The 25,129-nt window shown below is 41.8% G+C and overlaps 1 protein-coding gene across 2 annotated transcripts; it reads left to right on the forward strand.

Moving 5' to 3' along the window:
• The first annotated feature begins 10,056 nt into the window (after positions 1-10,056).
• On the forward strand, positions 10,057-24,419 carry LOC308691887 (tripartite motif-containing protein 16-like). 2 transcript variants are annotated; one of them, XM_081367454.1, is made up of 6 exons: positions 10,057-10,676; positions 12,544-12,639; positions 12,736-12,969; positions 21,203-21,353; positions 21,464-21,511; positions 22,402-24,419. In XM_081367454.1, the coding sequence occupies exons 1-6, from the start codon at positions 10,104-10,106 to the stop codon at positions 22,929-22,931; spliced, it is 1,632 nt and encodes a 543-aa protein (XP_081223580.1). In that variant the 5' UTR covers positions 10,057-10,103; the 3' UTR covers positions 22,932-24,419. The 2 variants fall into 2 exon arrangements, with proteins under 2 accessions (XP_081223580.1, XP_081223581.1); XM_081367455.1 differs by having other exon boundaries at positions 12,748-12,969.
• Positions 24,420-25,129: the final 710 nt, after the last annotated feature.

A 25,129-nucleotide genomic window follows, 5' to 3' on the forward strand; every position in this document is an offset into this window, starting at 1 on the left:
GTTCTGCGTCTGGGTCCTCTCTCTCTTACAGAACCTGACAAAAAAATAACCCTAAACCAAACCCTAAATTAAGGTAAATACACACCCACCCTAAACCTACCCATGTCAAACCAAATGGCAACAAAACTAATGGCTACAAACCTAGTCTAAATAACCAAAATTAAGCCAATTTAACCAACTTGGATGAATCCACACCCACCCTAAACCTATCCATTTCAAACTTAAGGGTAATGACTCTAAACCCAGCCTTAAAAAACCGAATTAAGCTAAGTCAATAAACCAAGGTGAATACACACCCACCCTTAACCTACCCTTTTCAAAGCTAATGGCGACAAAACCAATGGCTGCAAACCCAGTCTGAATAACCTGAATTAAGCCAACTACTGCAACCTGATTTCTCAAGAAAGGAGCCAGATCTAGGGTTCCCGGTAGAGTCTAACATGCATAGGCCCATGCATTTTCTTGGTCTCCCTACTCCAAACCTTCTTGGACAAATGTCTAAGTAAGAGGGGAGCCGTTGTGACTCTTTCAAAACCTAACCTAGCCAAAGCCATCGGACTTGACCAACCGGTTTTGAGCACAGACAATTACTTATTGTCTCATAAACTCAAACCCAATGTCAGTAACCCTAATAAACATATTATTATAATAATTCTATACTTGTCAAATAAAATTATTCCCGGGCTATTCTTTGCTCATTTTTCCAGATCATGAAAAATACAGACCAGCCATGGCAACAGACTAAGATTAGTTCAAACAACTAATCAGAGCCTTTCATCATTTCAAAACCCTTCAGGACGACTCAGAACAAATCCAACCACCACGTCGGGTTGCAAGATTAGCGGACATCTTAGCCATGTCAATCAAACCAGCCTTACAAAAACAAAATCCAACAACTAATCTTTGGATATACGGAAATGCACGCAATTGATTACACATTAGACATTCTGAAAGATCATTACCAGGAATGCCTGGAAACAACACAAACTCGCATTCTCACCAGGATCGTTGGGAAGATGCTTGGCAGATTGCCATTAAAGGGTTACTTCAGGATTTACACAGTATCAGCCGTCTTTCTTTGGAAGCTAAGCTAGCAGGCTCTTGTTCTGTGGAGAAAGCTGAATAGTAGGAGAAAGCTGAGTAAGTAGGGAAAACCATCCTCCTTTTCCCGGACTTGTCCGGCGGGCGAGACTGTTAAAAATGTCCGGGATTCGGCTTTTGCGTTCTGCGGTCGCCATTCATTGTTTACATGCACACCTCTCGTTTCAATCTAACTGAATTCATTCCGATCGGTGAATCTGAATGTAGTGTTTACATGAACGCTAAACAAGTGATCGGTTGATGTGCGTTTTACCCTTGCTAAGAAAATTTCCGCTCCTCCGTGAGAGATGCGAGACCCGGCGCGTCTCAATAATAACGCCACCGGCCTCGAGCCGTTCTCCCGCGGCCGTCAGCCTCGTCCTGCTCGCCACAATAAACATGATGAATGGCGACTGTAGAACGCAAAAGCCGAATCCCGGACATTTTGGGTCTCTAAATCCCTGGCAAACTCATCACTTACTTAGGCTAGCCTTGTTGTTTTCAACTGTGCTCTCTAACCGGTAGGCGTGGCCTCCTATGGCAGCGAAGCAAGTGCATTCTGGGAGTTGTTGTCTTTCATCCACATAAGCCAAAAATACATTTTCTGGCTTTTCTCAGTCTAGAAAGCTCCAAATTCAAAAATTTCTCCACATTTCTTCTACTTAAATGACCTATTTTAAATACACATTCATCTTCCCAGAGGTGAAGTATCCCTTTAAATGGGCCAGACGCAATTTCAAAACAATACTATCGAATTAGCATCCCAAGTAGTTGCGGAATTCATGTAAACACCGGCCCCTTTTGAGGACAAACAACCTCTACCAACTCAAAAACAAGGGACAGAAAACTTAAAACAAAAGTCTCTGGCGTCCCCTATGCCAAAAAAAGTCAAAATAACACAAGAACATGAGACACTTAAAAGACAAATAACCCCGCAAACCAATCTTCAAAACTAACAGTCCGCCGAAAGAGTACAGAGATCAAAAGAGGGTTACCCGGAAGTGCTCACTCAGACATAGCAACAAAACAACTAACCACATCTCTCTTCCTATGTCCACACATGACTCCGATGGGAACTTCCTCCTAATAATGGAACCGGACCAGGATGATTTCACCATAATACCACCACAGGCTTGCTCCACACCAAAAATGTTAGCCCAAAACAACAACTGAGCACTATAAAACCTCCGGTAACCCCGTTACCCCGCCTCACCCCTCTCACCACAAGGCCATTAAGTTCCTCAGAAGCTAGTAAACTAACCGCAGACCTCCAGACAGAGACTCGGACCCCAGCCTTGTTTTTTCAAAGACAGGAACACCATCAAAACAAATACAAAAATTGGACTTTAATCTCCATAAAACCGATCCTCTTCTTACGGGGCTTGAACCTCAGCCACCTTCCCCCCATAAAGAACGACCAGGTGCAAGTAGTCAGTTATCCAGGGGCAAAACTAGAACACCACTTTGTGAATACCCCATTCACAAAATAAAACTCTGACATCTCCAGAAACCGAACAGGGGTGCGTTCTCCGATAACGTTGTCTCTTAGCGCGCTACGAAGACTCAAAAGGTACACCTTAACTACAGGTATACCTTTCCTACGTGTGTTCTCCGAACTATACCTTAGGATGTTGCTTAAGGTAAACCTTCTTTAGTTCGACCTTAGCAGGCGCTGTCCATGGTGGAGGCGCTGAATAGGTTGATATCGATGCCTCGATGATCGATTGTGCGCTCTTTCCTTCACAGCGGTATAGGTAAAGTATTGAGAAAATAATGTTCTTTATAAAGAAGCGTTTTAGAAATAGTACAAACTGCATTTATCGGGGCTCATTGAAATATGTACATGCAGAAATAAATATGAGTATGTGTTTATAATTTAGCAAGTGTGCAATCCCAAACCCTCACGGCCATAAGTGTGTTAATGTTCTCCACAACGTATGCTGATTATCCACCAGCCATGTAGTTGACATACACTAACTGGCTCCGCGGACGGCGCCGTCTTTGATTTAAAACAAGTACTCGCTGTCTCGCTGCCATAGCTATAAAGTTTGTGTAAACTCATCTTTCTTTATATAGACTCCTAAGCCTTTTCTGTCAAATGGTTCGCCAGCTGATGTGCCTTAGGATAGTAATTAAAAAAGCTAACAACCATTAGTGTATGGAAACTTTATTAATGAAAACAATACACTGGGTGTAGGCTATAACAACTTAAGTATTTTATGTGTAAAATTTTAAAGTAAAGTAAAAATGTAATTTTAATACTAAATCAGATTTTATATTAAATGTTCATATAACATTTTTTATGTGTAATTAAACTGCGATGTAAAAAAGCTTTTTGCGTAGTGGTGGCCACTAGCGGTATGAACCGTCAGCAGCGGTAAGGTATAGCTAAGAGCGCTCCAGACCAACCTTACGAACGTATGACTTACAGAAGGTATACTTAACTAAGAAGGTTTCGGAAACCACGTATTAACGATAAGGTACTTCTTAAGGTACAACTTAAGAACGACGTAGCGTTAAGGTAGTTTCGGAGAACGCACCCCAGGTCATATTATCCTTCGGTTTAAATGTCAGAAATAAGGGTACCACAACGTTCCTAAGAAAAGCAGTGGAACGCATTTTAGGAGCGGCAGAACAAACTTTTCCGTCTGCAACAATACACGTTCCCCTAATCAACTTTGACATGGACCTACCAACCCCCATAAAAGAGAATCTCAACTTGCTAAATGACAACATTTGTGACAAAGCACAGTACATTCCCCTTTTACCAGGACAATCCTTCAGAACGCAAATGGGTAATATCCACTGGACGACTAAAACAGGAGAAGCCATTTAAACTTGAACATAAACTTAAAGCAATAAAAAATGCAGAACCGATTACACTAAACGGGACAGTAGTCTCGCAAACCTTTCCCAGATACACATTTTATCACCAGCAGAAACCTCAGTACTCAATAAAGGTCTATCCTTCATCCTGCACGTCCAACAAAGTCTTAGGACAGACATACCTTATGCGCAGAGTTAAGCCAATTCCACACAAAAATACAAAGGGCAATGTACCTTGGAACAGGAACCGATCCAAAACAAGCAATTTCATTTTGCAATAAATCAACCTGGAAACCTCCACCCCAACAATCACCCAACCAAATCTGGGACTATTTTGACAAGAGCGAAAAACACTTATGAAGCTTAATGACTAACCCTCAATCGCCCGGTCCAAACTTGTCACCCAAGGAAGAAGCAGCATAAAATTCACCAGCCCACAGAAGAGATCTAATTATCAAACCAGCATATAAGGGTAAAGCCAAGGTTGTCATGGGAAAAATCTCAATACATACTGCAGGGCCTCCAACAACTACAGGAACAAGAATTTTACACCAAAATACCAACCCCAGTTTTCCATGACCTTTCCATTTCCAACTTTCATGACCTTTATTAAACAAGTTATATAAACCATTCTAAAACAAGGCTACATACTGTACAGAGAAGACAAGCGGACTATCTTAAAGGAGAACATAATTTGAGGTCAAGACGGTTTTACCTACTACCCAAAATCCATAAACTACGTGAAGAATTCCCTTTATGCTCCCTGGATGCCCTATTGTATCAGATTGTGGCAGTGAATCCTACAGGATAGCAGAATATATTGATTCTTATCTGAACCCATTATTCATCAAACACAAGAGTTTCTTGAAAAACACATATGATTTCGTAGAAAAGATCGAAACACTACAAATTCCACCGGAGGCCTTCTTATTCTCTATAGACGTTGACAGTCTATACACTTACATAGAGACACAGTTGGGCCTTCAGGCAAAAAGAGAATGTTTTAATCAAAACTCAGATACCTTAAGACCAGACGATGTAATCCTTCAATTGTTAGAAATCAGCCTAAAATGCAATGAATTGAGTTTGCGGGCGAGTATTACCTGCAGAAAAACAGGACGGCGATTGGGAAAAAGTTTGCCCCCTCATACGCTAACATCTACATGGCACAGTGGGAAGAAACAGTCTTTCCCAAATGGTCTGAACTACTGTTCAGCTACTATCGGTATCTAGATGACATTTGGGGAGTTTGGTAACTACAAACACTACCACCATAGACTTTCTGGACACCACCATTTATAAGGGCCCGAACTTCAACAATACTCATCGATTAGACTGAGTATTTTTCAAAGAAACAGACACACATGCTCTGCTCCATTACAAGAGCTCCCATCACCGACACACTTTTTAGGTGGATTGTATGATCCCAATTTTTAAGATTTTCACAAATTTGCTCGAGGGAAAGGGATTTCCAAGAAGCCACAAAGATTCTCTTTACAAACCTAAGAACAAGAGGATATTCAAAATCAAGACTTAGATAACTGTACAAGCAACTTATTCAAAATCTGACTCATCCTATCGACGACCCACTTCTACGGATCAGACTATCGTCCCGTCAATCTTTACTTACACTGTGTAATGCAGTTCAGATTTTATGGGAAGGAGGCGGGAACCGGCGAACATTCAAACATATTTAATAAATAAATAAATACAAAAATGAAAGTATAAGCCAGCAGCCCCTCGCGGACAACTGCTGGCCACACAAAACAGAAACAAAACATAACATAAAACTCAGACCTGTTCCTCTCTCACTCTTCACTGTCGTCGCTCCTCCTTTATGCTTCCGCTCCCCTGTGAGAGATACGAGACTGATGCGTCGCGCAGGTGTCACTCTTCAGTAATCACGCCACCGGCCTCGTGCCGCCCTCTCACGGCCCTCGGCCTCGTCCTGCTCGCCACACACTGCAAATTCAACAAAACTAAACCAGCGAATTAAGGACAATTTTACACAAACCCTTGTGCCCACACAAGATATAACCATAGTAGCAGCCTACAAAAGCTGTTCACTAACAGAGAACCCACACGCTTAATCGGAAAACCCAGAGTCATCAAACAGTCAACAAAAGGCATATTTTTTGCCTAACATATCCTTAAATAACAAGAACTGCATTTATGTCATCACATGCACCAAGTGCAAAAAGCAATATATTCAAACAAAGAACTCAACCGGATGTAAACGGACAATTAGCATCACTATAATATCCGTTCTGCCCCAAAAAACACACAAAATCTCACCTTCACTGAACACTTCCAGAGAAATGGCATTTAAAACCTGCACATACAGGGAATTGACCACAACCCACACAAGACGGACAAATAAAGAAGACGAGTGGCATTGGATCAATAAATTGGACACAAAGGTGCCTAGAGGTCTGAATGAACGATGGGAGGGGGAACAATTTTGTTAAGTTTAAATTTAAGTACATTTTGTTACATATGCTAACCAATGTATTCTTAAAATGTATACTCATTTATTCATATATCTAAGGAGTTCAAATATTAAATAAATAAATAAACAAAAAAAAAATAAAAAAAAATTATAATTTGGATTAAAAACCAAATTTTAGCTACATTTGAAAGAAAATCTAACACTGAAGTGGAACTTGACAAACAAAGAACTTGGAATAAGAGAAAGTAAACCTGGAACAGATGAAAGTTTCAAACTTAAACCTAACTTAGAACCAACCCAAAACATATTTCTACCAGTTAACCCGGAAGAACGGACTTAACACTTAGGACTTGAAAAATTATTATTTTTGATTTCAGGAATATCCTTGTCTCATGTCACCTGTAATAAAATTGAAAATATTTACAAAATTGGAGAGAAAAAAAAACTAATGCGAAAAGATGTTAACAATGTTATTCTCATGCTAGCAAAATACACACAAAACAGCAAATAAAGATCTCTGGCTTTAAATAAAAACATGCTGGAAGGTAGATCAACTAGAAAAATGGTCTGTCATTAATAGGTATTTATGCAGGAAGTAATGCAGGTGTCACATTCATGTTAGTTTGGACTCGTTATGTTTTGTCATCATCTGCCCTTCACTCATTTGTTGTCACGGACACCTGACCACACTGCCAAAAGAACCAAAACCTGGTTCAATGACCATTGGATTACTGTGCTTGATTGGCCAGCAAACTCGCCTGACCTTAACCCCATAGAGAATCTATGGGGCATTGCCAAGAGAAAGATGAGAGATATGAGACAATGCAGAAGAGCTGAAGGCTGCTATTGAAGCATCCTGGTCTTCCATAACACCTCAGCAGTGCCATAGGCTGATAGCATCCATGCCACGCCGCAATGAGGCAGTAATTCATGCAAAAGGGCCCCAAACCAAATACTGAGTACATATGCATGATTATACTTTTCAGAGGGCTGACATTTCTGTATGTAAAATCGTTTTTTTTATTATTATTATTATTGATTTCATGTAGTAATCTAATTTTCTGAGATTTTGAATTTGGGGTTTTCATAAGCTGTAACCCATAATCATCAAAATTATAACAAATAAAGGCTTGAAATATCTCACTTTGCATGTAATGAGTCTATATAATGTATTAGTTTCACCTTTTAAGCTGAATTACTGAAATAAATGAACTTTTGCACAATATTCAAATTTTTCGAGTTTCACCAGTATTTTCAGCTGTGCACTCATCAGTCACCATTACCACCTGTATATATTCAGTTATGTTTCAGTTCAATGTCCTACAGGGGTGGTTGATTATGATTTCACTTTTCTAACTTTAGTTAGTGTGTAATTTTGCTGTTTGATCAAAAACAACATCTGCAAAGTTACAACGCTCAAAGCAAAGGGAGATATTTTCTTTTAAAGAAATCACTTTTTAAGGACCACAACAGGGTTAGAGACATCAAACTAACCCTAAAATTTACATTAACCCCACCACCGGAACACGATTTATAGATTATCAAGACAGAATATGCTAATCAATGACTAGAAGATAGTTATACTCCACATCAGCAACATAAATTCATCAACTACCATTCAAAAACGTCCTGTTGCTCTACATGTTGTCACTTCTTCTTGAGTCTCTCCATCATTGTCTGACTCCCTTTGACGGGAGCAGCAGCTCATTTGCATTTAAAGGGACAGACACAAAAACGGTGCGTTTTTGCTCATCCTCAAAAAGTGACAACTTTAACATGCTATATAAAAATATCTGTGGGGTATTTTGAGCTAAAACTTCACATACACACTCTGGGGACATCAGAAACTTATTTTACATCTTGTAAAAAGGGGCATTATACCACCCCTAAATAAAACATTACATCTAAGGGAAACATCCTACTGGCGTATGTGATCATTGTCAGGATGAGGAATCAGTTGAACATATAAGTCACTGCCACAAGTACATCACAGAGAGAGAAATATTAAAGGAAGAAATTAGAAAGAAAGGTTCAGTGTATGTGGGGATTGTAATGCACACAGTTCATTATGGGGGAGTAGGAATACAGATGCAAAAGGATCAATAATAGAAGAATTCTTAGATGATACAAATTTGGTATGTATTAATGACGGGAACGGTACAAGGTATAGTAGCTCACATAATACAGAAAGTGCTATTGATCTGACAATAATTTCAACTATTGCAGGAATCAGCACTTGGGAAGTTTTAAACCAGTCGACAGTAGGTAGTGATCATTATCCAATAATAACCAGGATTGGAGAGGAGATACATCATGATAGTGAAGTCAGAACACCAAGATGGAAGTTTGATAAAGCTGATTGGCAGTCATTTCAAATGATGAGTAAAGTTAAGTGTGTAGAATTATTGAATAAAAATATAACAGAAGTAGAAGAAATAAATTAAAAAGTGGTTACAGCAATTATAGAAGCAGCTGTAGAAACAATTCATAAAAATGCAGGAAGTAAACGGAAAAAGAGTGTGCCATGGTGGGATGAGAGCTGTAGTACAGCAATTAAGAAGAGGAATAAAATGTTTAAGCAGATTAAAGCCCACCATATTCTGGAAACTTTGATTAACTACAAAAGGGCACAAGCAGTAGTTAGGAAAAAAATTTGGACAGCCTAACATGAATATTGGAGACTATTGGAGTAATAGAATTAGAAGAGAAACTCAGTTGTCAGACATTTGGAGAACAAGAAGGAAAATGAGTGGAATAAGAAACAATGTGGAAATACCAGTGTTATAAGAATGATAAAAATGCAATTAGTAATGCAGAAAAAGCTGTTTTTTTTTTTTTTTTTTAATTTTGTGAAGATTCACAGCTCCGAATATCTATCCTCAACAGCTAAGCAGTGTAGAGACCAGACACTTGCTCAAAATCCAGGAACAGTGGAAAGAAGTAATATGGGGGAGATCTGGACTTGGCATTTACTCTATTTGAGTTAAAAAGAGCTATATCAAACACACGACAAACGACACCAGGGAAAGATGGTATATGTTATTCGCCATTAAAACAAAAGAAGAAGAAGTAGTTCAGTGTCCGGCGTCTTCTATAGTGTGTGTTGCTACTGCCTGTTTGCTTGTCTTGTGGAATATTTTGTGTTATTAAGCTTGTTGGAACTTTATTCATCATCATCGTCTGTTTGCCTGCAACCACCCATGACAGCAGGACAAATGTGTTGTACTACATTACCACTTCAGCTACTGCTATTTACTAAAAAGAAAACAAGCTTAATGAATCAGTAAGTAATATCAAATTTAGGACTAAGATCCTTATTAGTTAATCGAATGAGATTGGCCTCATTAATAACTATCAATTAACTATTAAAAAAAACTTTTTTACTCTGAATATAGTCATAAAATGCATCACTATTACTCAAGTGTTTACCTAGTCACTCTGCAGGAACTACTAGGGATCTAGACCATTATTTTAAAGTGAAAAACATTTTTTCACTAGTATTTTGACAACTAAAGCACAGCATTGAAAATACAGATGATACTACTGAGCTCATGCGTATCCTAATTTCACGTGTGACCTTTGAGTTTCTTTCTGAGATTGACATCTGTTATTATCTGTGACTTGGCTTGCAGACAAACCTGCTTTACACACGTCACTTACCGAGAACCAGGTAACAAGTGCAAGTCCTCGTTTCAGGGAAGTGTGTTTGAGCTGCTGTGTGTTTGTGTCTCCCAATTCATTCAGTAAAATGGCAGAAGCTAGAATCTTTCAGGATGAGTTCATCTGTCCAGTGTGTTTGGATTTACTGAAGGATCCAGTGACAATTCCCTGTGGACACAGTTATTGCAAGAACTGTATAACAGACTACTGGAATCCGCAGGATCAGATGAGAGTCTACAGCTGCCCTCAGTGCAGACAAACCTTCAGTCCAAGACCTGTTTTAGGTAAAAACACCATTCTGGCTGAAATGGTGACGAAACTTAACAAAACTAAACTTCCTGCTGACTGTTACGCTGAAGCTGGTGATGTGCAGTGTGACGTCTGTACTGGAAGAAAATACAAAGCCGTCAAGTCCTGTGTGGTGTGTCTGAACTCTTATTGTCAAAATCATCTTGTACAACATGAGAATTTATTTAAAGGAAAGAGACACAACTTGATGGATGCGACTGGACGACTGCAGGAGATGATCTGCCATAAACATGATAAGCTTCTGGAGGTTTTCTGCAATACTGATAAAAAGTGTATTTGTGTGCTATGTACGATGGATGAACATAAAAACCATGACACTATATCGGCTGCAACTCTGAGGATAGAGAAACAGGTAAAATATTTCATAAAATTAATGAAATAGTGAGATATGCATCATGTTCATCTCATTTCAGGAAAGCTATAAATCTGTGGTTTGAACCTATAAATGTGCCATGCTATACCTTAACTACTATAGGCTCACCGCCCCATTGATATTGGATTCATATTAAAGTGAATATCACACTTGCAACAGTGTGTAATGGTTGTATACCAGCACAGCTGTGATTCGGCAGAATCATGAAGCTAATCACAGCCATTGTGATATATCCATAGAACTCACTTGATCATGAAATGATGTTGTTATACAACAGTTCAACAGAACAAACCGCTCAATTGCACATCAGGAAGATCACAAAACTCACATAGATGCACTCTACTTCCACCTGTCATTCTAAATTTGTTCTTTCAAGGTAGCTTTGCAAGACTAGTCTTAACGAAAACACAAGTCTGTTCTCAAAATGTCCGTTATTGAAAAGTCAGTTCACTCTGTAGCCATATTGGCAGCACCTCCAGCATTTTAGTCATACAAGACCGACTCCTATCTACTTCAATGGGGGGAAAGCTATATATATATATATATATATATATATATATATATATATATATATATATATATATATATATATATATATATATATATATATATATATATATATATATATATTGTAAGCGGGTAACAGTTTAGGACCCAAGGACCAGATGTTTGAAAGATGACCCAGAGCAGAATTATAATAAAGTGAAGAAAACTTTTACTGAAGATAAGTTTGCAGTTTCATCAGCAGAAGTCAGCTTTAAGACTCACACAGGAGTTCATAGGCCGCCACGCTTACAGTTACAAAGATCACAGCAATTATACCCTTCACCAAGGTCTAAGCTACGTCCTTGCTTCAGGTTGTAGTTTCTAATTGGCTAAGAAATAGATAAACATAATAATTTTCCACACATATACAGATAGACGGAAGCATATCTCCATATTATGCAGCTGAAACTCTGACTCTGAAGTTAGGCACGTCGTGACCTTCCAGGTCGCAGATTTGGTTTGCTGGGCGCCAACATGTCCAGAACAAGTCAGTCAATCTGCAATAATGCCAGTGGTTCCTTAACCTGTAACCAAGAAGACTAACACACACACTAACACACAGCTTTTTCAAGGTTGGATTTGGCCAGGCTCTAACTATAAACAGGAGAGTCGTCTCAAAAAACTTCTATAAGAAAGTAATATCTCCAGAGAAGTCATTCAACTCATTTGATATTTAGAAGGAAAAATATCGATTAATACCTTGATTATAATCCCTCATTACATATACATTGAAGCAGCAGTGGATTCCAATCCACCCCCTTCAGTATATATGAATTCTTTTGACTAAATTCATTACAAAATATAATGACATCTGGTAACAGCATTATTGCTATAATTAACATTAAGCTATACATTGCAATTTATACTATAAATCGGCCACTAATATTATATATTTTTGCTCAAAACTCACTTTAAAACACCAGCGAATGTTTGTAATAACCTCCAACTGGAATGTGGATTTTTATCGTAAAATGAGGCAAGAAATAGATTCTTTGCATTTTTCTACATTAGGCTAAATGCTGCACCTACTTAGCATTTTCTCATATCATTTATTAATAAAATATTTATTTATATGGGAAATTCGTTTTTAAAATAATCGGATGAATTCAGTGACTCATTCATAAATACACTTGTCATTGTACATAACGATGTAACCTGCAGAAAGAATCACTGAAATATCCTAACCACTATGCACATGCTGACCTACTGTCATTAACAAATACAGTTTTACCAACTTTTACATGATTATATTATGATATAGTTATATATATAGTTATACTGTTGGTTATTTGTTCATCAGAGTCACTTGAAGGAGATGCAAAGAAAGTTACAGCAGAGAATCCAGCAGAGAGAAAAATATCTTCAGAAGCTGAGACATGCTGTGAAGTCTCATGAGGTGAGAAGAAGACTCTCCTCCAGTGCTGGAGCTCACTGTGGCTCACAGACTGTGTGAGGCAGCAGTAAGAGCTGATTGTGATGTGTGTTTTAACAGCGCTCTGCACAGGTGGCAGTGAACAACAGTGAGAAGATCTTTACTGAGCTGATCCGCTCCATTGAGAGAAGTTGCTCTGAGGTCACACAGCTGATCAGAGATCAGACCAAGGCTACAGTGAGTCGAGCTGAAGGACTCTTGAACCGACTGCAGCAGGAGGTTGCTGATCTGAGGAGAAGAGACACTGAGCTGGAGAACCTTACACACACACAAGATCACACCCTTTTCCTCCAGGTAATAGAGATCTAGAAATACAGGATAGTTGACTTATGAACAAGATCCTGCTCTGACGTGAGAGCAGAATGAGTAGCTGACTCAAATGATGTTGTCTGGAATACTGTCAGGTGATGCCCTATGTTATTATAAATCCATCAGTCAGATGGTCATCTTTATTCTAGAGAGACTGCAGTTATATTTATATTATAGAATATATAATATTATAGTTACATGCATTTACTAGCACTGCCAACACTTCAAAGCTCCACTAACATTCATGATTATAACTTTTGAACCATTTGGCAAAAAAAATATTCAAATTCATTTTTTTCTTCTGATTCCTTATGCTATGGTGTAATCAATGAACTTGGCACTATGAATGGTAACACTTTATTTCGATAGTCCACATAGACAATGATAATATCAAATAACAAAAAAGGTATTTGTTATATAAAACAAACCAAATTAATCCACAGATGAGCACGTAACGTGACATTGTATAAACAAAGCAACACAAACAATACCAGACAATGAATGAAAGAAAATGAGGAATTTAAATAGACATGGTGATGAGCTAACTACAGACAGGTGTGTTCGTTAATGATGAATGCCCATGGTAACTAATGACTGGCAGGAAACTAGAATGAAGGGAACAGGTAACTAAAGAGTTACCATCATTTTCACAAAACTGTTTTCAACTAAAAACGTAAAACTTTTTATGCGTTATGGCCATTCGTTTACACGACAACGGTAGGTTGGGTGGGTTGTATGGGGATAAATTGATGCCAAAACCATTGAAAATGGACAGACTAAAAGTCACAAATAGATATTACAACTTGTAAACACAAAACACAATCTACAAATAGATAAAAAATCCGCAAACAAAGTCCTCATGATCCGCAAATGTAAAACAAGATCTACAAATAGATACAAAGTCCTCAAACAAACTCTTTGTGATCCACAAATATAAAGCATGATGCACAAATAAACACATCCTGATTCACAAATAGAAATTAGTGAATTGTAGCCTGGGAAAACCCAGACTACTTCCGGCGAATTTTAATTCTCTCTTCAGGATAGTCTGGAGAAGAGCCCATTCAAACTCATTACTGTGCCGCTGAAATCGCGGCACCAATCAGAAACGTTTGGGGAGGGATTTACATGCAACGCATTCTCATCCTAGGGCGTCATAATACTGACGCTTTTGAAATTTCTTTAATATCCGACGCAAAGGGCACCCTTTAGCGTCAACATGTGACGCCGGTTGCCGCCGTGAAACATCACTCGTTTGAATCATAGACAGTATATAAACGAATCAATTATCGCGTCTGTTTTGAGCGATTTAAACTTACCGTTTTCGTTAAAACCGATGTTTTGTAATCGTTGTTTTGTAAATCGTTCTTTCGCAATATAGTTGTTTGTAATATTCAGTTCCGGTGAAAAATTGTGAAATACTGTTCCAATTGGTGAAGTTACACAACAATATGCTGATTGATTACATGTAATATTCAGTTCCAGTGAAAATCTGTTCCAGTTAATGGAGTAGGCTATGCACAGGTGATGTGTAATATTCAGTACCAGTAAACTCCACCCGCTGGAACAGTTTCTTACAGTAACTGAATATTACACAACATCACCTGTTCAGTTTTGAAAACTGTAGCCTACTCACAGATTTGTGGACTATACTTTATTTTAGAAATCGTACTTGGTTACTTACGTAACCTCGGTTCCCTTAGAGATAAGGGAACGAGTACTGCTTTGCAAACGCTGTGGGAAAACTCCTTTTCTCGAGAATATTGAAGCCTTTATTTTAAAACGCATTGCTGCAGCACATGCGAGAGCTAGAAGCTCGCGTGAGCGTGCTGATTGGCTTGTGCAAAGCAACTGCACGAACCAATGGCGCCATTTGACAGGTTTAAATCGACTGAAGCGAAAAGACACCTGCCATAAGAGACAATAGCACGGCAAGGCAACGCAGTACTCGTTCCCTTATCTCTAAGGGAACCGAGGTTACGTAAGTAACCAAGTACGTTCCCTTACGAGAACGTTCTCTCGTACTGCGTTGCAAACGCTGTGGGAACACTATTTAAAACGCCGTGCTTGTCGTCTTTGGCCAATCTGACTCACCGAGAGCTCCAGGAAGTACAGAATAGCCTAGGATAAAGAGACCGAATCTTCGGGCCCTTAGATATCCAAACAGATAAAGCTGGGCCAAGGGCCAGTCTTAAGAATCCCACAACTCAAGATGACAACCAGTGTCTGAGTAAAAAACTAGTCTGGGTCCACAGAGCCAGCGTTAGATAGAGACAACTCATGCCTGTAAGGCAGGTACCATAGAGGTTTAAAGATGCGGACGGAACGGACCAGCCGGCCGCCGCATAAATATCCTACATAGGCATTTTCGTAACTAGTCTGGATCCATAGAGCCAGGGCCTAGATAGAGAGAATTCGTACCTGCGGAGCAGGGACTTTTGGGTTGTAATGTTTCACAGATGTGGACGAAACGGACTAGCCGGTCATCGCACGAATGTGCCAGAAGGAATGTCAAAACTAGCCTGGGTCCGCAGAGCCAGAGCTTAGATAGAGAGAACTCGTGCCTGCAGAGCAGGAACTTCCAGGTTGTAAAATCTCACAAATGTGGACGGGACGGACCATCTGGCCGCCGCACAAATGTCCTCGATAGGAACACCACTCGACCAGGCCCACGAGGAGGTGACGCCTCTCGTGGAGTGAGCTCTAACACCTATGGGACATGTAAGGCCCAGTGAGGTGTAGGCCAGAGCAATGGCATCCACTATCCATCTGGACAGCGTGAGCTTCGTGACGGGAAGACCTTTGGTTCGGCCCCCGAAACAAACAAAAAGCTGTTCAGACTGTCTGAAAGAGGCTGAACGCTCTAAATAAATTCTCAAAGCTCTGACAGGGCAGAGTGTGAGAGCATCACTGAACTCTTCTGAGGCGGGAAGAGCTGACAGAGAAATAACCTGGGCTCTGAACGGAGTTGAGAGCACCTTAGGAATATATCCATGTCTTGACCTAAGGATGACCTTAGAGTCATTGGGGCCGAATTCCAGACAGGAAGCGCTAGTAGAGAGCGCCTGTAAGTCACTTACTCTCTTGACTGACGCCAGTGCCAACAGCAGGGCGGTTTTCAGGGAGAGAGGTTTTAGGTCGGCTGACTGAAGTGGTTCAAAGGGAGGTCCCTTAAGAGCCCGTAGAACCAAAGAAAGGTCCCATGCTGGGACAGATGGCGGCCGAGGCGGGTTAAGCCTTCTGGCGCCCTTAAGGAAGCGAACTATAAGGTCGCATTTTCCTAAGGAGGCTCCGGCTTCCAATACATGCTGTGCAGCAATGGCTGCTACATATACCTTGAGAGTGGAGGGGGAACGACCCGCATCCAGCATCTCTTGGAGAAAGGATAGCACTCTTGGTACTTCACAAGTGTGTGGGTCGAGGTTTCGAGCTAAACACCAGCTGGAAAACACTGACCATTTATGGTGGTAGAGGCGTCTGGTAGACGGAGCTCTAGCCTCCCTGATCGTGTTCAGGACGCCCTCTGGGAGGTCCTGGGGTACCCGTTGAGTGGCCAAGCGTGTAGGGCCCACAAATCGGGACGGGGATGCCATATAGTCCTGTTGGCCTGAGCCAGGAGGTCGCGCCTCACTGGGATTGGCCAAGGGTCTGTCACAGACAGCCGTATCAGCTCCGGGAACCAAGATTGGGTTCGCCAGAGAGGAGCTATCAGGAGCACTGCGCATTTCGTGTCTCTGATCCGTTCGATGACCTGAGGGAGCATCGAGACCGGAGGAAACGCATAGAGGGGAAGGCTGGGCCAGTCGTGGGCCAACGCATCCCTGTTCTTTGAAAAGAAGATTGGGCAGTGACGATTGTCTTCTGAGGCGAAGAGATCTACTTCTGCCTTCCCGAAGACCTCCCAAAGTAGGAGAACCGTCTGAGGGTGGAGAGACCATTCCTCTGGGGGGACCCTGCCCCGAGAGAGCATGTCTGCTCCTGTGTTCAACGTGCCCGGCACGTGAGCTGCCCTGAGCGAGCGCAGATTGGTGTGAGCCCATAACAGTAGCTGGGTGGCTATGGCAAGCAGGATGCGGGACCTGAGGCCGCCCTGGCGATTTATGTAAGATACCACTGACATGTTGTCCGTCCGGACAAATACGTGGTGTCCAGCCAGGTATGGGAGGAAGGTTTTCAGGGCCAGAAAAACTGCCCTCATTTCGAGGCAGTTGATGTGTAGGCGTCTCTCCGAGCTCGACCAGAGGCCGGAGGCAGGCCTGCCCTTGTACAGGGCTCCCCAACCTGAGTTGGAAGCGTCTGTTGAAATCACCCTCCTCTTGGAGACCACCCCCATACTCACGCCCTGCTGAAACCAGCTGGCGTTCGTCCAAGGGGTCAGGGCTTGAACACAGCGCTGATCCACCTTGATAATCAATCGGCCTAAATGCCAGGCATGGGGTGGCACCTGAGGTGCTAGCCATAGCTGAAGAGGACGCATGCGCAGTAGGCCTAGTTGGAGTACTGATGATGCTGAGGCCATAAGGCCAAGGATCCTCTGAAACGTTCTGAGGGGTGCATGAGAGCCCTCTGTGAACGATGCGGCGAGCCGCTGAATCGATAGAGCACGGGCCGGGGAGGGCCATGCTCTCATAAGAACGGAGTCGAATACTGTCCCCAGGAACACGATACATTGGCTGGGTGACAGAATACTCTTCGAAAAATTCACCTTGAGGCCTAGACATTCTAGATGGCTGAGGAGCCAGGCTTTGTGAGTGTGTGACTCCGCCTCTGACTGAGTCAGAATGAGCCAGTCGTCGAGGTAGTTTAGAATGTGCATTCCCCGCTGTCTCAGGGGGGAGAGAGCTGCATCCATGCACTTCGTGAATGTACGAGGTGCCAGTGCCAGTCCAAACGGTAGAACCGTGTACTGGTATGTCTGCCCCTCGAAGGCGAATCTCAAGAATGGCCTGTAGTGGGGATTCACTTGAATGTGAAAGTAAGCGTCTTTCAGATCTACTGAGAAAAACCAGTCGCCTGGGCGAATTTGCGCCAGTATATGTCTGGTCGTGAGCATCCTGAACGGCCGTGACATGAGAGCCTTGTTCAGATGTCTGAGATCTAAAATGGGCCTCAGGCCGCCGTCTTTCTTCGGAACGAGAAAGTAACGGCTGTAAAAGCCTGACTCGCTTAGAGAAGGGGGAACCCTCTCGATAGCCCCTTTTGCTAGCAGACTTAACACTTCGGTGCGGAGGACATGACACAGTGTGCTGCTGACCGAGGTTTGAACCACAGCGCGAAAGCGCGGGGGTCTGCGTGCAAACTGAAGCGAGTAGCCGTGCTTTATGATGTTTATCACCCATTCTGAAACTCCTGGGATAGCCTGCCAGGCTAGAGCCCGAAGAGCCAGAGGCCTCATCATATCTGGAACACCCAGAGACGGGGGCTCGAACTGATATGAGGTCAGGGGAGAAATTTTGCTCGTTTTGTGCTCTGTGTGGGTCGCTGTTAAAACAGCGTTTGGGTGCAGGGATGCGTAACATGTGACGGGCCCATTTTCTGCATACACAACTGCTCCAGCCGCCTGAACTGAAGAGGGAGCTGTGAGAAGCACTCGAGCGATCTTCGGGGCTGGTCCGGCCGCGACGGGACATAGACCCCTTTTTCTGCCGGTTAGGATGGCTTCTTGGGCTCATGGTCGAGCGTGAGCTTCGGTCGAGGGCCCTGGCGCCTGGGAAACGGGAATCGTTTTGCAGGCTTCAGGCGTCGAGTGGTTTCAGCCGCAGGGAGGGGCTGGGGAACCTGAGACGCGGGCTTTTCCGGTCGCGGCGTGCTCTCGGGGCGCCATTGGACCGAGCTAGAGCGCTTGGGCAGGAAGTGCCTCATAGCACTTGAAGCTTTCTGAGCCTCCGTGAAGCGATCAGCGAAGCCATTGACAGAAGGGCCGAAGAGACCGGATGGAGAGACTGGGGATTCGAGGAAGGCGGTTTTGTCAGCGTCCCTGATCTCCGTTAAGTTAAGCCACAGGTGGCGCTCTAAGACAACCAGGCTAGCCATGTTGCGGCCCAGTGCTTGCGCAGTGGTCTTCGTGGCCCTCAGCGCCAAATCTGTAGCACTCTTGAGGTCTTTGAAGGTGTCTGGGTCCGGGCCAGACTCGTCCATAGTGCGGAGGAGCTTAGCTTGAAACACCTGCAGGGTCGCCATAGCGTGGAGTGCAGAGGCGGCTTGACCGGCGGCAGCATAAGCGCGGCTGGCGAGAGCCGAAGTAGTCCTGCACGGCTTAGAGGGGTGCACGGTTTTAGCCCTCCAACTCCCAGCAGTGGGGGGGCATAAGTGTGCAGCGACCGCTTCCTCTAATGGAGGGAGAGAAACATACCCCTTCTCTTCAGCGCCGTCGACAGTGGAGAGTGTTGAAGAAGCTGAAGAGCGCGTTCGCGCTGAAAAGGGCGCGCGCCAGCTCTTAGTGAGCTCATCATGGACCTCGGGCATAAAGGGGGCGGCACGCTGACGAGGGGCCTGTTGGCGCCCCGGCAGGTACCATTCGTCGAGGCGGCTTTTGGTAGGCTCAGCTGGGGAAAGCCAGTCGAGTCCCAGTTCTCCGACTGCGCGAGACATGACACGGAAGAGTTCGGCGTCGATGCTCGCTCGAGTGTCAGTGGGATCCAGCTGAGAGAGAGGGGCGGGGTCCGCGGAGCCCGACCATTCCTCACTTTCAGATGCCGCCATAGAAACAGCGTCGTCCAGTTCTTCTGCTGATAATCCGAAAGAGACGAGACCTGCCGCTTCAGAAGAGGGGCGTTGGTCGCTCTGGGAGAACAGGACTGGAGATGAAGGCGCGGGCGAAGCGTGCGGGGAGAGACCCGGCGTGCATTCGTCAAGATGAGCGCGTTCAGGAGGCCTCTGGTCGCGCCGCTTCTTCCTACGGGGCTCACGGGGCGCCGAAGATGGAAGGTGGGCGGGAACACTCAGCGAGGCGGCGGAAGATCTGGCACGGAGCATGGCAACAGGCATTCCGTCACAGTGAAGGCAGCCGCCTTTAGTGAGCGCTGCCTCGGCGTGCTGGCAGGCAACACACCGAGAGTGTGTGTCAGAGGCGTGCAGGGAGACCCCGCATGAGTCACACATGGTGAGCGGCATTTGAAACAACGCCGCGCGCTGTGAAAACAGCGATTTGCTTTCTTAGAATGCTCTTTTTGAGTTAGAAAAAAGGATACTCGTCGGATGCCACAGGGAAACGCTCAGCTGGCAGACGCCGAGATGCGAAACAGTTCCGCTGGAAGGCTGTTCGACGACGAGCGGCTTCACTCTGGAGAGAATCAGCGACGAGGTGAGTCGAAAGCTGAAGGAGATAAAATCTGTCAAATGGCGGATTCTCTGTATATTTATACTCTTCTGTCACGTGCGGTTTCGCGCGCTTGACTCTGACAGAGTGCCAAGCGCCCTGATTGGTCCGCGCTCCTCTGCTGATCCGCCATTGGTTCGTGCAGTTGCTTTGCACAAGCCAATCAGCACGCTCATGCGAGCTTCTAGCTCTCGCATGTGCTGCAGCAATGCGTTTTAAAATAAAGGCTTCAATATTCTCGAGAAAAGGAGTTTTCCCACAGCGTTTGCAACGCAGTACGAGAGAACGTTCTCGTAAGGGAACTGTTTTTCTGTATATTGATTTGTTGTGTATTGTTAAGATTAATACAACTGTCTTAAATGAATTTTTCTATGATTTGGCGATGTGTATAGATGACATGAAACCGCATGTGGTTGAACTGTACTGAACTGCAAACGATTCTTGTCTCATCACATTCATTTATGAAATACATGAATCATGATCGCATATTTTCATTTCAAAATGGCGAAATGTCATAAGAAGTTGAGTGGTTTGCATCACTAGTTTGCTATTACTGTTGGTCGCTGAACATTTCTATCATAAAACAGTTGTCTAATATTTACATCTACTTACATAAAGTAAAAGCTAATTTAAAAAACGTATAAAGTATACCTGTCACAGCAGAAATCGTTCTCCCCTCCGCCATGTTTAAAGTTTATGGCCTGCCAAGTATCAAAATTATCCCCAAGCTTTCCAGTGGTAAATATGACTTGACAGGGCATTTATGTCCAATTTTTAACTAGGAAATTATTTACAATAATTCCGCTAGCAAGTCAAGTCAACAAGATCTGCACAGATCTGAATTACTTAATCTGATGAAGAGTGGAAGTGATGAAGAGTTTTTATTTATTTTTTATGTAGAGTTTCCATTCTCTGTCAGCATGTCCTGAACCTACAACTGTACCCACCTTCACCTTTCCAGCTTTTGATGGCATACGAGAATCTGTTCGTCAGCTGAGAGACAAACTTGAGAATTTCTGCAAAGAGGAGATCAAAAATATATCTGACAGAGGTAAATTATCATCCATCTAATATTATATTAGAAATGACTTAGGAATGGATGCTGGGATTATTTTCTCTTTACATGAGAATTAAACTCATAATGTCTATTGACTTCCACAGTTACATTCACCAACATTCTTCCCAGACCCAGAAATTACTTCCTACAATGTAAGTCACAAAGAACAGAACCTCACTGAGTGTATTCATATACTCCCTGTCCCTCCCAAGCTGTACATTTGGAAAGTGAAAAAAGAAAAATGATAGAACAGTTTTATAGTTCTTAAAGGGTTAGTTCACCCAATTTTTTCCCCATAAGTTACTCGCCCTCAAGCCATCCTAGGTGTATATGACTTTCTTCTTTCAGCCAAACACAAGAGTTATATATATATATATATATATATATATATATATAGTTATATATATATATATATATATATATATATATATATATATATATATATATATATATATATATATATATATATATATATAGTTATATATATAAATCCTGGCTCTTCTAAACTTTATAATGGGAGTGAATGGTATTCTAGATTTTGAAGGCCAAAAAAGCACATCCATCCATAATAAAAGTAATCCATATGGCTCCAGAGGGTTAATAAAGGGCTTCTGAAGCGAAGTGATACATTTTTGTAAGAATACCCATTACCCATATAAACTATAATCACTGGCTTTTTATAATAATTTATTTATTAAATGCGCTTTTTGGCGCTTCAAAAACTCGGATACCATTCAATCCCCATTATAAATAGTAATATATAATATATATATATATATATATATACTGGATACAGTATATAGCAATGATATTTTTTTTAAATAACTCTGATTGTGTTTAGCTGAATGAAGAAAGTCATACTGTACACCTATAGGATGGACTGAGGGTGAGTAAATTATGTGATAATTTTCATTTTTGAGTGAAATAACCCTTTAATGCAAATGATGATTTGCACAGGATAGCTGGTAAGCTGAACTCACTGCTGATACATTGATCAAAGGCCATGATGAATTCTGATTCTGATGCGTTTTATCTCCATCAGATTCCCATCAACTCTCTCTGGATCAAAACACAATGAATAAATGCCTCCGTCTGTCTGAGGAACACAGACAAAGGATGATTACTAATATTGACGGAGAGCAGCCGTATCCTGAACATCCAGACAGATTTGATGAAGATAATTATCAGGTGTTGTGTAGAGATAGTGTGTGTGGACGCTGTTACTGGGAGGTTGAGTGGAGTGGGTCTTATGGTGTGTATGTATCAGTGTCATATAAGAGCATCAGCAGGAAAGGGGGGGATAAAAAGTGTTTGTTTGGACATAATGATCATTCCTGGAGTTTGTACTGCTTTGAGTCCAGTTGCTCATTCATACACAATAACAAACAGACTCATCTCCCTGTGGTGTGCCGCTCCTCTAGAATAGGAGTGTATGTGGATCACAGTGCAGGAACTCTGTCCTTCTACAATGTCTCTGACAAACTGAGCCTCATCCACACAGTTCAGACCACATTCACTCAGCCTCTCTATCCTGGGTTTTATGTTTGTTATGGCTCATCAGTGAAACTGTGAAAGGTACTGGTAATTTTCTGCCATGACCTTTTCTGTTAAGTTAACCCTAAAGGCCAATTCACATTGCACAGACAAACGTTATCAAACTTGTTTGTTGGGTTTTGTCAGGTCAGTGTGTTACATCTTTTGGCGTTGGTCGGGGTTTATTTTTACCAATATGTACAAGTTCAATCAGTTTGTTGGTGTCTGTTGGGGCAGTGTGGACATGACAGTTATTTTTCATAAAATTCTAAATCCAATGGCCAACTTGTTTGTTGGCGTTTGTCTGTGCAGTGTGAATTGGCCTTATAACATAACACAATCCAATGTGTAATTCAAAATAAAGGTAAAACACCTGTGAAAAATAACTAAGGATAATTCCATCATATTAATATAGCACAGTGGACCATGTTTTTAAGATGAAGTAGAAGAGTAGAGTAAAGAAAAGAGTAGAATAGATTCTAGAGTAGGGGTCGCAAGCCCTGCTCCTGAGAGCTACCGACCTGCAGAGTTCAGCTTCAACCCCAATCAAACACACCTGAATCCGTTAATAATTGGCTGCATCTGAAATCACATACTTCCCTACTATATAGTAGGCAGAAAATAGTATGTGACAAAAGAAGTATGACCGAATTCACAGCAATCATAAAAGAGTAGGGGCGTCTCAATCAGCTCTCTGGTTTAGTAGTCTGAGCACTGATCAGAGTCGACAATCCCTGAACTGAAACGTTCGCTCCCTAAAAGTCCAACAATGCACCGTGGAAACCAGGGAGCATCGATGTTCACTATGTTCCCTTAATAGAAGTTCTGAAGCACGAAACATAAATCACATGAGCCAACTCACTATAATGACGTGATAGACGTTTTTAAAAATACAAACCATTAGTTTATTATATTTCAGCATAAACATACATTGATGGACAGGTACTGAACATAATCTAGCTAACATTTATAATTTATTTATGGCTGAAATGTTGCACGTAGATGTAACAAGCAAAGTATTTATCATAGCTGATTGAGATGCACTCTAGGCAAAAAGTACCCAGATGACCTACCACTTCCGGGCGAATTATACTTCCTACTACTTCATTGAATTAATACAACTTCTGTCACTGAAACAACTTGTCAGAATAAAGGCCTGTTCATATCAACATGAATATTCGGCATGAATCAGTCCAATTTGTGTGTGCGACACGTCCGTCGTTCAGACCGATTGTAAATATATTGACAGAGTATGGGGCTGAAATAAAACGCACATTTGCATTCACACTCTTTCTGTGTTTTCTTCCTGCAAATATTTTCCCTTGGTTACTTATGATTATCTTCACCTGTGTCTTGTTTCGTTTCTCATTTTCCTTTTGTGTGCATATATAATCTTCCTCAGTGCAGTGTCTGATTGTGCTTGCGTTTTACTTTCCCTTTGGGTTAGTTTTTTATTTTCCTTCAGGAATAAACGCTTTAAATAAACGCTGCAATTAGATATAGATATATTTATATTCTCCTTGTCTGCAAACCGACACAGATACACTGTGATATAAAGTCGTCTATATATAATGTATGTACACTGTTTAAATATATATAAAATCAACCTTGCTGTGATGGCTTGTTCAAAACCTTATGTAGTGTAGATTACAATTGTATTATATTTGTTAAATGATTCAAATAAAAAATACTCGTACAATTGTCTTCTGTGCTCAGGCAGGATTTATTATCATTTTAAAACTGATACTAGGTTGAAGCGTACTGGACAGTTGTGGTTTATTTGAACATTTAAATTGATTTAACGGCTTTTTAAGCAGATCAGGCTCAATAAAGCAGCACTGTATTTTTGTCTGAACGCATTAAAAGCTACTTCTTACAACTCTGACTGACAAAGACACAGTTATGACCATTTTATTATCAAAACAACAACACGTGAGTAAACTCAGTGTGAATTTACTATAAATGTACATTTTATTGTATGAGTTGAATTGAATGACACAAGAGTGAATTCAATCTGTTTGATTAGTTACAGGAAGAATATTTTATGTGTATTTGAAAAAGAACTGAATCATTTAAACTATACTAGGGAATATGTACAGTGAGGTCCAAAAGTCTGAGGCCAATAGTGCTCTCTTCCACTCTCATTACCCACAACTGAGGTGACCTTGAGCAAGGCAGCTGTCCGGGTGTGTGTTCAATACTCACTACTGTGTGTGTGCACTTGGATGGGTTAAATG

Source organism: Scardinius erythrophthalmus (genome assembly GCF_964197995.2).
Source record: "Scardinius erythrophthalmus genome assembly, chromosome: 6".
Classification (NCBI taxonomy): Eukaryota; Metazoa; Chordata; class Actinopteri; order Cypriniformes; family Leuciscidae; genus Scardinius; species Scardinius erythrophthalmus.